The 13,100-nt window shown below is 48.6% G+C and overlaps 2 protein-coding genes across 2 annotated transcripts; both read left to right on the top strand.

Annotated features, from left to right (window-relative positions):
* Nucleotides 1-5,319: 5,319 nt before the first annotated feature.
* FSUBG_7248 (centromeric E) lies at nucleotides 5,320-8,196 on the top strand (the record flags this gene model as incomplete). The annotated part of the gene is made up of 2 exons (XM_036685533.1): nucleotides 5,320-6,049; nucleotides 6,095-8,196. 2 exons carry the CDS (start codon nucleotides 5,320-5,322, stop codon nucleotides 8,194-8,196), a joined length of 2,832 nt encoding a protein of 943 aa, XP_036537258.1.
* Nucleotides 8,197-10,935: 2,739 nt separating this feature from the next.
* Nucleotides 10,936-12,771, top strand: FSUBG_7249 (uncharacterized protein; the record flags this gene model as incomplete). Its single annotated transcript, XM_036685534.1, has 1 exon — nucleotides 10,936-12,771. The coding sequence occupies one exon, from the start codon at nucleotides 10,936-10,938 to the stop codon at nucleotides 12,769-12,771; it is 1,836 nt and encodes a 611-aa protein (XP_036537259.1).
* Between the last annotated feature and the right edge of the window lie 329 nt (nucleotides 12,772-13,100).

A 13,100-nucleotide genomic window follows, 5' to 3' on the forward strand; every position in this document is an offset into this window, starting at 1 on the left:
AATGCATACACAGTTTGCTCTCCGTACACGAGAGCTCGTTCATTGAAGAGAAAGTTTGCTGTCTTAAATGCCTATTCTAGGATTGAATCCAAAACTTAAAGTCATCAGGCATGAGCTGCCCATTCGTTATTGAGCTTTCAACTGGGGTATCATAATGAGACAAGCGAGGGGTTTCCACCTGATGTGGCTTAGGCATGAAAGACAAAAGCAAGACAATGTCAGATCAGACCAGGCCAGACTCTTAACGAGGAAGAAAAGGGAAGAGTCTGCATATGCAATGCTGATCCTGAGTGGGCACGATCCTAGCGAGTCTGACGCAGTCATCCAGACTGGCATGTTCATGGACGAGCAAGTTGGAGATGGGCCAGGTCCAGCCAATTCTGTCTCAACAACCATCTGAGGTGGTGGGATTAGGTACTAGCACATTACCGTCGATGTTCACTCATGGTCATTGGTAACAAATCATCATGCATGTGCAGTTGACAAAAATCGCAGGAGCTCATATGTCAGCTTTTATTAGAGAGCATATTGCGAAGTACTAGGAGATTATCTCCCACGGAACAGACCAATGTGATGTTCAACCGGGAATTAAAGTGATAATCCACGTCCCATCGAGATTTTATGATAGGCGGAGAAGACCCTCGTGGTACCAGGAGCGAGATGAGCCTTGAGTGAGCGACTCGTTAAGACGGGTGCAACGGCCGTCAAAGAACCGTTGATGATGGAACCCTGAAGCAGGTGAACGAGGTTGTCACATCGGAAGGACAGGTAAAGCGAGAATACCCTTGCAGGTGCATGCTATTATCCTTTGGACAACTTGTTAGTCGGGTATATATAGTAAGTCCGAAAGAAACGCATTTTCAGCTGATCGGCAGGACTATCACTATCCACCATTGATGTTCAAGCAACATGCTACCGATGTGACGAGTTGTGCAGCTAGAAATGGGCTGTAATTCTGTGATACAGTCTAGTCCTATCTATAGGTCTACGACGATTTACCAGAAGCTTGTGACTCAACCACGACCGCGCTACTCCGTATCAGTTATGAAGCATTGGGGCCCCGGCGAACCGTGAACAACGCTGGATTGTCCACCCCTATCTAAGCCTAATTAGGATAACTTCTGCCAATCAGGGCACAAGAAAAAACCCCACCCTAACTAGCCACAAGTCAGCCACAAGTCAGCTATAGCCACAAGTCCTACAAAACCTAGTTAAAGGTACCCTCTAACAGTAAGATTAACTATAGCCCTAGTAAATATAGGCTATTTTAGGCTAGATTAGGTTAGTTAGTTAGGGTTAGTTATAGGCCAAAGGCCGTAGGGTAGGGTTAGATTAGGGGTAGGGTTAGGGGTAGGGCTTAGGGTAAGATATAGAATATATTCTATTGCTATTAGTTAGTGTAATTTGGTGTGAGTAACTAGGGGTAGACGATCCGATCGATAGGGGTGGACAATCCAGCGTTGAACCGTGAAAGGGGCACAGACAGGGTCCCTGGAAACCTAATAATGAGCCATGCAAACTGGGAGACCACAGGCCAGGGGCAAATAAATTGCAGTTTATGGTATCTGATGTTCATACCAATAATGGACGAACCTGTCGAAATGCCATAGAGTTTGCTCCCACAACATCGGGACAGGGCAAAAGCTGAAGACTGGTGACGGAATGCGCCATCCCAGTGAGAATGTTTCTTTCCAACTTCACACTGTTATTTTGTTTGAAACTCCCATCTAGGTTAGCATCCGAGCTTGGGACTGTTTCGATTTGATGTAGCATCGAGCCTCGTGTTGTTCGATAAGACCTGCGTGCAAGACGCTGTATGTATTCTTGATCAACACTTTTGCGATGTCTACACAGTAACTAGGCTGTTAGTCATTGACCAACTCCTACAAGTTTCCTTGTCTATACGATAAGTTATAAGCTGGGTATTGGGGGCCTTCTCGGCAAGGGTCTCATTATTGAGACACTCCGCTCCATGGAACTTGCAAATCTTGAAAGAAGGGTCCCGCTCTGGGAGACGTATGCAGGTACAGTACTCCGCTGTACGTAAGGATCCTTGGATCGCCTCATGAACAATCCAAGATTGAAGCCCCCAATGCATGCTTTGCATGAGTAATAATAAGACAATACGGAGTACAGGAAACGAGTCGACAAAGACGACACTCATCACCGTCTGATGTGGGATCTGCCACATCCGAAGATGCCTTTCTTGGCAGGTGTCATTGTCTTTGATACGATCGAATTTGAAGCAGCTGGTAATAGCGCTCCGCCAACAAGGAGCAAAAAAATATTGCGAATGGTCCAATCCATACACGGAAAGGGGCGCCCGGCTGTTATGACCAACTTGAGGCTAAGCCACCGCACTGGGTTGGGAGCAAGTCAATGATGCCCTTGAAGGTTGGCAGGGGAGCCAGTCGTGCTGCAAGGAGTCGACGCCATTGAGAAGTTGAGACAGCGACGCTTGGGCGATCTACCATGTACGTAGTACCTTAGATTAGGTAGTACTTGGATATCCATATGGGTAAGTTAGTATTCCGTAGATACAGATACATATGCATATACGCAAAGGAGGGAGCATTGCCGCGCGCCGTGTTAAGACAACACCCAAGAAAAGACTTGGAATTCTAAGTGATAGAGAATTTCTAGCTCAAGAGTAAGGAGCTGGATATGAAACCTGAAAGTTTACTGATCTTAGTACTCGTGAGCAAACACCCTTGGGCAAGATCCAACGCCAAGTGGTGTTGGGTAATTATTGCGTTCATTGGTAGGCCCTTAGTACCTCGCTGCCCTATAAACTCAGGAGGTACCCAGCACCTTCGTCCACTAAGGTAGGTACTAACATACCTAGGATATGATGATGTTCGAAACAAACCTCCATTTCTGGACCAAGTTTTCCTATAACAACCAGGCACAAGCGGTAGTACCTGCGTTAGCCGTTTGAGGTTGCTCGGGTGCCGGGAACTAAATCACAGGTGCCGTAGCTTCCTCGCAAGGACCCAATAGAGGGGGAAGTGGGTGATTTCAGTCAGAAGCTCCCTTCGTGCTAGGTAGTACTAAGATACAGCTCGGTCGGTACATGACTGTCGGCGCGATCGACGACGCAGTTACCCGACGAACTTGTGGATTGTTCTGTTGTTAATAAGGGCAACTTCCGGGCCGTCCTTTAGTATCTTACTTGGCGCATGCTATTGCATTAGTAGAAGAATCTTATGGGAGAGAAAAGCTTCAGATTCGAGTCCATGTATAACAATTGGATGGGCCTTCCTTTTGATAGGAAGAGGGGAGCCAGGGATATCGCTGAGAATGAACCGTGTTCCCTGGATCTTTACAGTCTTCCCAGCAGCATGATGGTCAGCCTGATGATATTTTTCTTTTCTGTCTCCCAGTCTAACCACAATGGTCGTAGACTACAAGACCAGCCGGGGAAGATATCCTCAAGCGTCCAAGCAAGACACTCTGATTGGCTCGCTCTATAAAGTTGAGCTCATTATCTTGACTGGGGGACTTTTTAGACCGACCGTGCACCCCGGGCCAATCGAGTTTTTAGCATGCAATGTTACTCGACGACGTGACCTGGGCTTGCATATCGTAATTACAGTCCTTGTTCTAGTATTGCAGTGATAGAGTGGCATCCAAGGCATCCTCGAAGCCCTTGCGGTAACAGGATGCATGCTCGCATCCAATCTAGGTGCATTCAAAGGCCTCCGAAGACACCATGTCTGGGAACCATCCATGATAAACATTTACTGATTATTCAGACAAACATTGCTGGCCGTACTGTAGATCCATAGGCTTTAAGCTTTACTGAGCACCCCCACACTAGTGCTGTCCGCGCTTCAGTTGGAACGCATCAGTCCTCAACTTGGTGCACCCAAGTGCTTTAGGTGCTCAAGCGGGCCGTTTTCAGCCCAGGCACGTCGAGGTAGGCTTCTCATCCACCATTCTACCGCGTTCGTCATTTTCTGTATCGGGGTGTTTTTTACTCTCTTCATTTCCATTCTGTGGGAGTCATATGTCTCTTTTCTTATTGCTCTTGTCTGATAAACCTTTCCCAAGACTCTCCCTTGTCTCTGTTCTATAACTACGTCACGCCACTCATTCCCTCACTTTCTTCTCTGTGCTTGCGCCGCGCTTGTGGTGGGACTGCATTAGAACCTCCATCCCAGTTGTCTAGCCATTTACCTCCACCCCAAACTCGACTGACCTCGACTGACCTCGACGGCTTCTTTCAATTCTTTTCTCCCCACATCAACACTGGTCTGGGCAAGGCAAATACGGCACCTCACGCGGTAATCTCAGCTGTATGTGTCTGTGTCATGCATACACAATATTACTGAAACCGATCCTCCTTTTGTCCTTGTTCTTCTCAGCTGCGAACATCGACGCCCGATTCCATTCATCAATCGCTTCCGCGCCAGTACTGTCTGCTAGCTCTTGAATCGAGACTCGTCCACGATCTCCAGCTCGCAGTCGACTGCCCGCTTTGTCCCGGTCTTGGTCTGTGTCTCTTCCCGGTCTCGATTATTGCAACGCGAGAGGTCAGAGGCTGGCATCGTCACCGTGCTCAACCAAGACTATCCGCCGCGCTAGTCGAGGTACACTAACGTTAGCCTTGCCTGTCCTTGTTCTCTGTGGTTTGCTTTTTTATCAAGGGTAAGGGTTCACTTCTTCTCCTGTTGCGTTGCTACTTCGAAGACAACACCTGGAACACTCTCTCATATGCCACCCCCTTTCCATTTCAATCCTCCCCTCAAAGAATTCATCGGCCGAGTACGGAGTACGTTGCTGGCAGCTTTATTCTACTTTGAAAATTGCTTCTTTCCAATACCGATCCCTTTCTTTCATTGTGCTGGCTAGAGCTAGAATCTCTACACTATTATGCGCTATTGCGTCGTCCCTTCCCAGGTCACTGACAATACACAGCCAAGTCGATACCACTTTTGAGAGACATACATCCGATTCCGCGCAGCTTCCCGCGTTCCCCCGATCTATTACTCCCTTGATCAACCATACTAGGCCATCCTTACGAAGGACTAGAATCCACACGTTTTGCGACATTCTTTTGATATTGCACACGACGCTCAAACCTTCGAGGGTGACATTAATCGAGCGAAGCCGTCCGACCTTGCCTTCCAGTTTAGTTTGTTAATGGACCGGCCGGCCTTTCAGGACGTCTAAAAGAGCCACTGCGCCAGGCCTTCCGATTTCGAGCCTGCGCGCATTTGAATCCTTATATTGCTTTCCTTGTTGCACATTCGATCTCAAGGTACAATGACGACAACATTGCCGCGCCCGTCCCGGCCTTCAGTTGGGCCTCCCAATATGGCTCTGCCGGCCCTGCCAGTGAGCAAGACGCGCAAGAGTACAGGAAACATCCCCTCGCCCACAGCCTCGATCAGATCAGCCCCAGGCACACCTCGATCCGGTCTTCGAACGCCATCGACAATGAGCCTGGCCCCCCCGGGCCCAGCACCGTCAGCCGCACTCCCACAACCAAGGACTAGCTCTGGTGTTAATGGTCCCGGAAAGACTCTCCGCAAGAGTGTCAGCATCAATTCTTTCCCACAACCGCCACGGGGAGACACACGTTCGAGCAGCGGCGTTCCGCCTAGTCCAAGGGCTGTAGACAAGCCCCGATCGACAAGGAAGCCCTCAAAAGCCGCCAAGGAATCCATGTACAGCACGATGAGTTCGAGCACACCAAGCTTCCTTAATGGTAGCGGGGAAGGAAAGTCGATTACGAGTGTACGTATGTCAGACGGGTTGATCAGTGTTGCATCACCACCTCAAAGCCGTAGTTCTTCAGCACAGGATTCGTACTCGACCTCAGCTACGACATATGATGACCCCGCGGAAGGATCGGGCCAGAAATCCGATGCCTCAAATGACAAGCGAGCATCCAAACATGATGGCAAGGGGAATGTCGTTGTAAGTGTCAGGGTTCGGCCAGACGCTAACGGAAACAACGGGAGCCCTGAGGGCGAGTGGATGGTTGATGGGCGCAAGTCGCTCATCTCATTCAGAGGGAAGGATGGTGGTGACCATTACTATGGTATGTGCCCAAGCAAATGAAGTCCTGCCTAGACTGACATCTTAGACAATGTTTTCACGACACATGACAATAACTCCAGAGTATACGACCATATTGCGAAACGACTAGTCCGACGGGTTATGGAGGGTTATCATGGTACTGTCTTTGCGTACGGTATGACCGGTACCGGAAAGACATTTTCTATGCAAGGAACCGCTTCGTCACCAGGCGTGATTCCACTTGCCATCACCGATATCTTTTCATACATCCGAGAAACGCCATCACGAGAATTTTTGCTGCGAGTCAGCTATCTGGAGATTTACAATGAAAAAATCCATGATTTATTGAGTATGCCCATTGCGAACGGCGTTGGAGGGGGTGCACAGCAAGAAGAGATTAAGCTTCGCGAAGACAGCAAGCGCGGTGTGTATGCTACCCCACTGAAGGAGGAGATCGTCCAGAGCCCTACACAGCTGCTGCGAGTCATTGCACGAGGCGACCAAGCTCGAAGAACCGCCAGCACACAGTTTAACGCTCGGAGTTCACGAAGTCATGCAGTCGTTCAAATTGTCGTGGAGTCTCGGGAGAGAATACCAGGTGTTTCAGTTGCAGGCGAGGGTAAGCGGTCTGGCCTTTTGCCTGGCGGCGTGCGAGTATCAACACTCAGCTTAATCGACCTGGCTGGCTCCGAGAAGGCTGCTGAATCTAAAGAGCGTAGACAAGAAGGTGCTCATATCAACAAAAGTCTGCTCACCCTGGGCACGGTTATTTCAAAACTTTCAGAGTGGAAGGAGAAAGAAGCCAAGGGTACAGACAAGGAAGGGAAGCATCTTCCATATCGCGATAGCAAACTCACTCGGCTGCTACAGGGAGCTTTATCTGGGAATTCTCTAGTGAGTATTCTTTGCACGATACAGATCGGGGCCGGTAATAGCGCGGCCTTGGCCAACAATCACACCCTGGAAACGATTAATACCCTCAAATTTGCCTCGAGAGCCAAGAATAATATCGTCAGCCATGCAAAAAAGGCCGAAGAAGCTCTTGGGGCTGGTGGCGAAGGCGGAGCTCGAGTTCTGCTTGAGCGCTATCGCATGGAAATCTCGGAATTGCGCCAGCAACTTGAGTCTCAGGCGAAAAAGAACAGGGGGGAAGTGGTGGAGGAAGAAAAGGTACACAACGAAGAGGAAGAAAAGGCCAGAGAAGCTGAGGCTGCGGAGCGACATGAGGAGCAAATTCTTGAGATGCAACTCGCCCGGACAGCCCTGAAGGAACGAATCGACCATCTGAACCGCCTCATTCTCAGTTCAAAATCCATCGGTGTCAATTCGAATGGGTCAATAAGCTCTCTCAGTCAATATGCCCGGTTTTCTCAGTTCTCGCAGATATCTTTGCCAGCATCAATTCGCTCGTCAGTTGCCACTTCTGTGGGTGGCAAACCCCTGATGGAACGTACATCATCTATGACATCGGCATCTTCGACCATCGGCCGTCGCTCTAGTGGTGGACAGAAGATCGGAGATGAAGTTGGAGACGCTGAAGATGATAGTGCAGGCGAATTTGGTGATGGTACAGCATCCTTGACGGCTCAGAATCGTGCCCTACAAGCAGATCTTGCAGACAAGAATCGATATATTGCGACGTTGGAAAAGCGTCTTCTTCAAGCACGTCGCGCGAGCTCTAGCCGGGCATCCGTGGGTTTTGCGGCCCCAAACAAAACTATTATGGTCGGAGAGGATCACAGCGTATCTGCTGCCTTGAGGGAAAAAGACTCCGAGATAGCAGATCTTCGAGCAAGACTTGACGACAAGGACAGAATGCTGGCTGCTTTGAGAAGTGCGGCACGGTCACGCGACACAGCCGAAGCAACTGTTGAGCCTCGCTCCCCGCCTCCTCAGCAAGAGGCCCATCCTGACGTAGCTAGCGGCGCCAAGCCAGTGGAGGTAGAAAAGAAGCGAACTCGAGGTGTTGACGAGATGAATAATCTTTTGGACGAGATGCTACAAGATCGGGTTGAGAGAGGCCAGGTGGTACGTGGCAAGCGAGGTAGCGTACGCTTGGCGGGTGGACAGAAGATGGACTCCTTAGCAGAACCCAACTTTGAGCCTTTACGACGAACTCCCACGCCGAATCCCCCTGAGGAGCGGAAAGACATACCGGCAGAGGTATAGACGATGATACAAGGCCGAGGGATTCATCATATCGCCCCCTTTCTGGAGTAAATCGGGTCGGAGACTTATTGAGCATACAGGCGTTTAGGGAAATTGGGCATTGTTTCTTGCGGCAAAAGGGGGCTTATTTGCGTTATACCCGATTACACTTTCTTTTGTCGCTGGGCGAGAGAAAAGGGCAACGGAAGGATTAAGACATCCCGCCCTTGGCTCATGCAAGCGGCCACATTTTATGTTTGTTTAGGGACTTGGTGAGAAACAGCGAACCGTAGAGCCCGTTTGTTTTTGCGAACAATTTTCTTTGTGCCAGGAAGCGGGCAAACGCCGTTTTGACAGGGCATTGTTACCTTCGTTTTACTTTATTCTTCGGGAAAGAGAGCTTAGTTATGTACTTATACCATGATGAGTTGAGAGCGGGAGATTTGACAGCAACATCAGGATGCAGCACTTGGCTGTTGCAGGTAGTTAATGATGGGGAATGAAAAAAATGAGACAGAGATAAGAATGAAAGAATTCTGATATTCGGGCTTCAATAACGATGAGAGAGACGTGTGACATGTAAGTTGTCACAGTATAAGGTTGTGTGTGTTGTATGTGTGATCAGAGCCCCTCCAAGATACTTACTTCAAAGTTGCATTGAGACCACGCTTCTACTATGTAGAGCCCTGAGGTCACTAGAACAACAAAGCACCCTGATAAGGCACATCGCATTAAATCCTTTAGTGCCCAAGGCTTTATAGTGGCACGACCACCGAGTCAGACAACTTCACACAATCCTCGTGCTGGGGCCCGAGATTGTTTCTCATACAGCCATAAAACACTAGGAGAAAGAAGCTTCCGGTAGCTTGCACGGCATTTCGTTTCTTTCAGCTTCCGTTCCTGATTTGACATGATCGGTTTACTCAGCCCCATGAATGATGTGTCTTCGAAACATCGGGGAGCTTTTTGTTTCTTGTTGTATGGGTGAAACATCGAGCCCAAGATATTCGATTAGTTCTTGTTTTTGGTTGGGTTAACTTGGTGTGGCCCTTTAAGTTATCATGGGCAGGAAGCTGAATGGGTACGAGAATAACTCTTTCTCATTGGCTTTGACCATTTAAAGCTGCTTAATCTGAAACAGGTCTGAAATTAGCGAAAACTCGAGAGACCCCGGCACTATTTGCTTTGTCTTCTCTACCCCTGTCAAGACGGGCAAGGAGCTGCTGTACAGTACCTTGCAGAAGCGCGGACTAGGGTGGGGAGGCTCTCGGACCTCGTAAGAGCTGCTTATTAGCTAGTTAGTGACAATGTTTGTCAAGGGCCGAAGAATCCGCGAATGAAAGGGCTGAAAGGGCTTTGAGCTAAAGTGTCACGTAGTTAGGAAGAGTAATAACTGTTTCGGCTGTTAGCCACCACATCCCGTTGACAGCTTTTTTCTGGCGATTGATGGGCCGCCTGTAAGCCCATCGCCATCTCATCCCCTCAATGCTTGCGTGAAGCGCTGTCACATAGTTGGCTGTCTCCCAAGCGTTGTAACAACTCCCCATGTGATGATCGTCGGCAACCGGAACGCGATATGTTTCCTGTTGATTTTATGATGGCATGGCGGAAAGCACTTTTGTGCACAGCATGTTGTGCCCCTGCCTGCGTAATCAGTCTGAGGTAAATCATCGTCCAACCCTGACGTTCCCTCGTTCGCTGCGACACGACTGTCGGACTAAGCTTAGCTTGCGATGCTTCCTCTTTTCAACGGCGGTCAGAGGAACGGTATGTTATACAGTTTGATGAGTATGGAGGTGATAAGATTTGAAGGAACGTTGACCAAACTACACCTTTTGTCCTTTTGCTTACATGGCGACTTCAAGAGAAGTGTAAAGCTCTCGTCTGTTGGAATATTTACATACCACTTCCATGACATACCCAGGTACTGTACTCTGTAACTCGTCATGCTTTTGTACATTGCCTAAGTAGGTATAGTACCTGTGCCTCCCTAATCTGATGTTTTATCCGTGCTCAAAGCATCCCGCAGCAGGTGTTGCTTCGGAGTTGCTTCCCATCCAGGGTACTCCCTGTCGTGGGCCGAGCCCCATCCGGTCTTCGTCTTCTTTTCAAGTCCATGATCCGAAGGATTTCATATTCTCAACGTCTAAAATCTAGAACTCTTGTTTCCCTTTCTTTGTGCCCCACGGGGATCTTTCTTCTTCTCTCATTCTTTGCAGTGCAGGTCTAAGGCTTGATGTCTACACTCACAACTTGAGCTCTTATTCGATTCGTTACACGTTCCTTTCCTTGCCTTACATTCTATTTTTGTCTTATTCTGAACATTTGGCCACTCGTCCATTCAGGTTTCGATTATACTACCCATCTTCGGACATATATCACTGCCTTGTGCGTGTAACTGGGAGGGCAACTTCAACGGCTGGCTTCCCTCCAGGTCTATCAAAGCTGGATGAAAAACCATCCACTGAGACGTCCGTTTGTATATAGGAATCCAAAGTGTCCCGTTTGATAGCACTTTCGATTACCGTTGAAGAAATACGGGCAACTTTCTCTTGTGTTACACAAACAGGCAAAGCAAACCAAACTGTCTTAGGGGTTCCTTTCAGCCCAATCCGCTTGTACGACCTGGTTTGTCGTCCACCGGATCCTTTATCATTACATTCGCCATTCCAGAGTAGCAGCTTTGGACTCTCGACTGGCAACTCTATTTTCATATTACTTGATTCTCCCGCGTTATTTTCATTTTCATACAATTCCATGATGTCAGGCCCAACTCAATCAAAGATGCTGGTCGTGCCGCCAGCGCTCAACTTGCGCCGAGCTAGCTCTTACAACGCCCAAGATCGTGGGCCTATTTCATCAACTTCATCCCGTTTCAATTTCAACCACCTATTCTTCTCACCGCCTGCTTCTCCGGCACTTCCAGCTCTAGTACCTCGACCTCCAAAGAGGACCTCGAGCCAGATCTTGGTCGCTCGACCGAGCCGAGTCTTTCGACGACTTTTCCTTCTCGGTATCTTGCTCTCAATCACATACCTTGTGGCATTGGCTTTTCAAAATCCGGATGCCATCCCAGCGGCAGTCTGGCCTTATTTTGGACAAGAGGAGTTTGAGATGGTGGGCCAAGATGCCTTTCCAGATTTCCCCACGCCCATTCTTATCAACGACAATAAGGGTCGCTCGAAGTGGACCGTCTTCATACCACCAAACGGGGACTTTCCCTTGACTATGAACCAATATGCAGATATGGGCAGCCAGTGCCGAGAGGTTTCTTCCCGGGCAAGAGATATCCATCACAAGGCTCCGATCACCGAAAAGGCCATCATCAACTATGATGCTAAAGATGAATACTATATCGACGTGTATGATGCTGAGAGATCAGGCCTTCTGGCACCCTACAAGGGCATTCGTGCCAAAAATAAGGGCAAATTTGTTGGTGTGGATAAAAAGTACCTGAAGCATAAGCCGGTGTGCGAAAGCACCATGACTTTTGTTTTGGAATCCTCAGATGCTGGCCTTGGTAACACACTCATGATGCTGTGGACCTTCTACGGTCTGGCAAAGCAACTTGGCCGTGAGTTCTTCATTGTCGATAAACGTTGGGCCTACGGACCCTGGTCCGAGATTTTCGAAGCTCCTCCTGTCCCTGACTGTCGTCCTCCTCCTCGACACCACATGGTTCCTTGTCCTTTTCAAGCTCGCCACTTGGTCGTTTCCTCTGCGACAGCTAAGGAGGTATTCCCGGCGTTGCTGGCCCAAAATCATCGAGTTGCAGGAACCGAGGATGGGTTGCGAGATCTCTTTGAACTGGCTCGTATTGGATATGAGGATCTATTCATCTTGAGTGATGAGGATCAGGCTTATGTCGATGAGCGTGTGACTGCAATTCAAGCAAAAGCCAACACTGAGGGCAGTCTTATGACGCATATACCCATCATTGGGCTCCATGTTCGTCATGGTGACCAGCATCCACTCGAATTTCAATATCGCGATACCTATATACCAGCTGATGTCTACCTTAAACAAGTCATCCGTTATGTGGACGAGTACTACAACATTACAGGAATGGAAGATGACACGCAACGCCGATATATCACTCTCCTGGCTTCGGACGACCCCACAGTTCATGAGGAGCCTGAGTTTTCTCATACCATCCTTTCCCAAGATCGAATTCGTTTAGCTTCGAAAGGTGCAATTGCCCGCGCAAGTGGCAATCATCATTCGCTGAATAACTTTGTTGAGAACACTTTTGGTTGGGAGGGCGGTTTCTTTGCTCCCCTTTTCTGGAATCTTGGTGTTGAAAGCAAGAATAATGCGGCTGAAGCACCAGCAGGAGTGAATGTCGATGGCGTGAATGAAGAAGCCAGACATATGGCACCGCCTTCTGAAGAAACGCTTCGACTCCGCAGTCTCGTCGGTCGAGCGTATATGATGGATCTAGCCGTTCTCTCGGAGTCGAGCGATAAGATTGTTTGCACCGTGAGTGCTTCAGGGTGCCGCCTATTGGCCGTGATGATGGGATGGGAGGATAGCATGGAAAATGGGGGCTGGCATAACGTTGATGGAACCTATGGTTGGGCAGGGATCGACTGGTGAGCTAAAGACAAATTTTCATTCTTTCATTGAATGCTCTCTCTTGTGTGAAAAGTCCAAAGGGGCATGGGGATAACTGTGAGACGTACTTGATGTCACAAGCATAGGTTGGCGTTGGTTGGTGTTGATTCTGGATAGCGATGAGATACCAATTTTTTCCTCTTTTACTCAATAAAAATGCATCACAAAGATGGTGTTCAAGCGTGTTTGGGCTCCATCTTTATCTTGGTGTATAAGATAATGTTTCACATCAGTTAGCAAGCACATAATGGGACATCTTGTGAGATATTAAAGGTTTAATAGCAGTTGGTTGAGCAATAGGTAGTCAATGT

This window comes from Fusarium subglutinans, assembly GCF_013396075.1.
Source record: "Fusarium subglutinans strain NRRL 66333 chromosome Unknown NRRL66333_c0000090, whole genome shotgun sequence".
Lineage (NCBI taxonomy): Eukaryota > Fungi > Ascomycota > Sordariomycetes > Hypocreales > Nectriaceae > Fusarium > Fusarium subglutinans.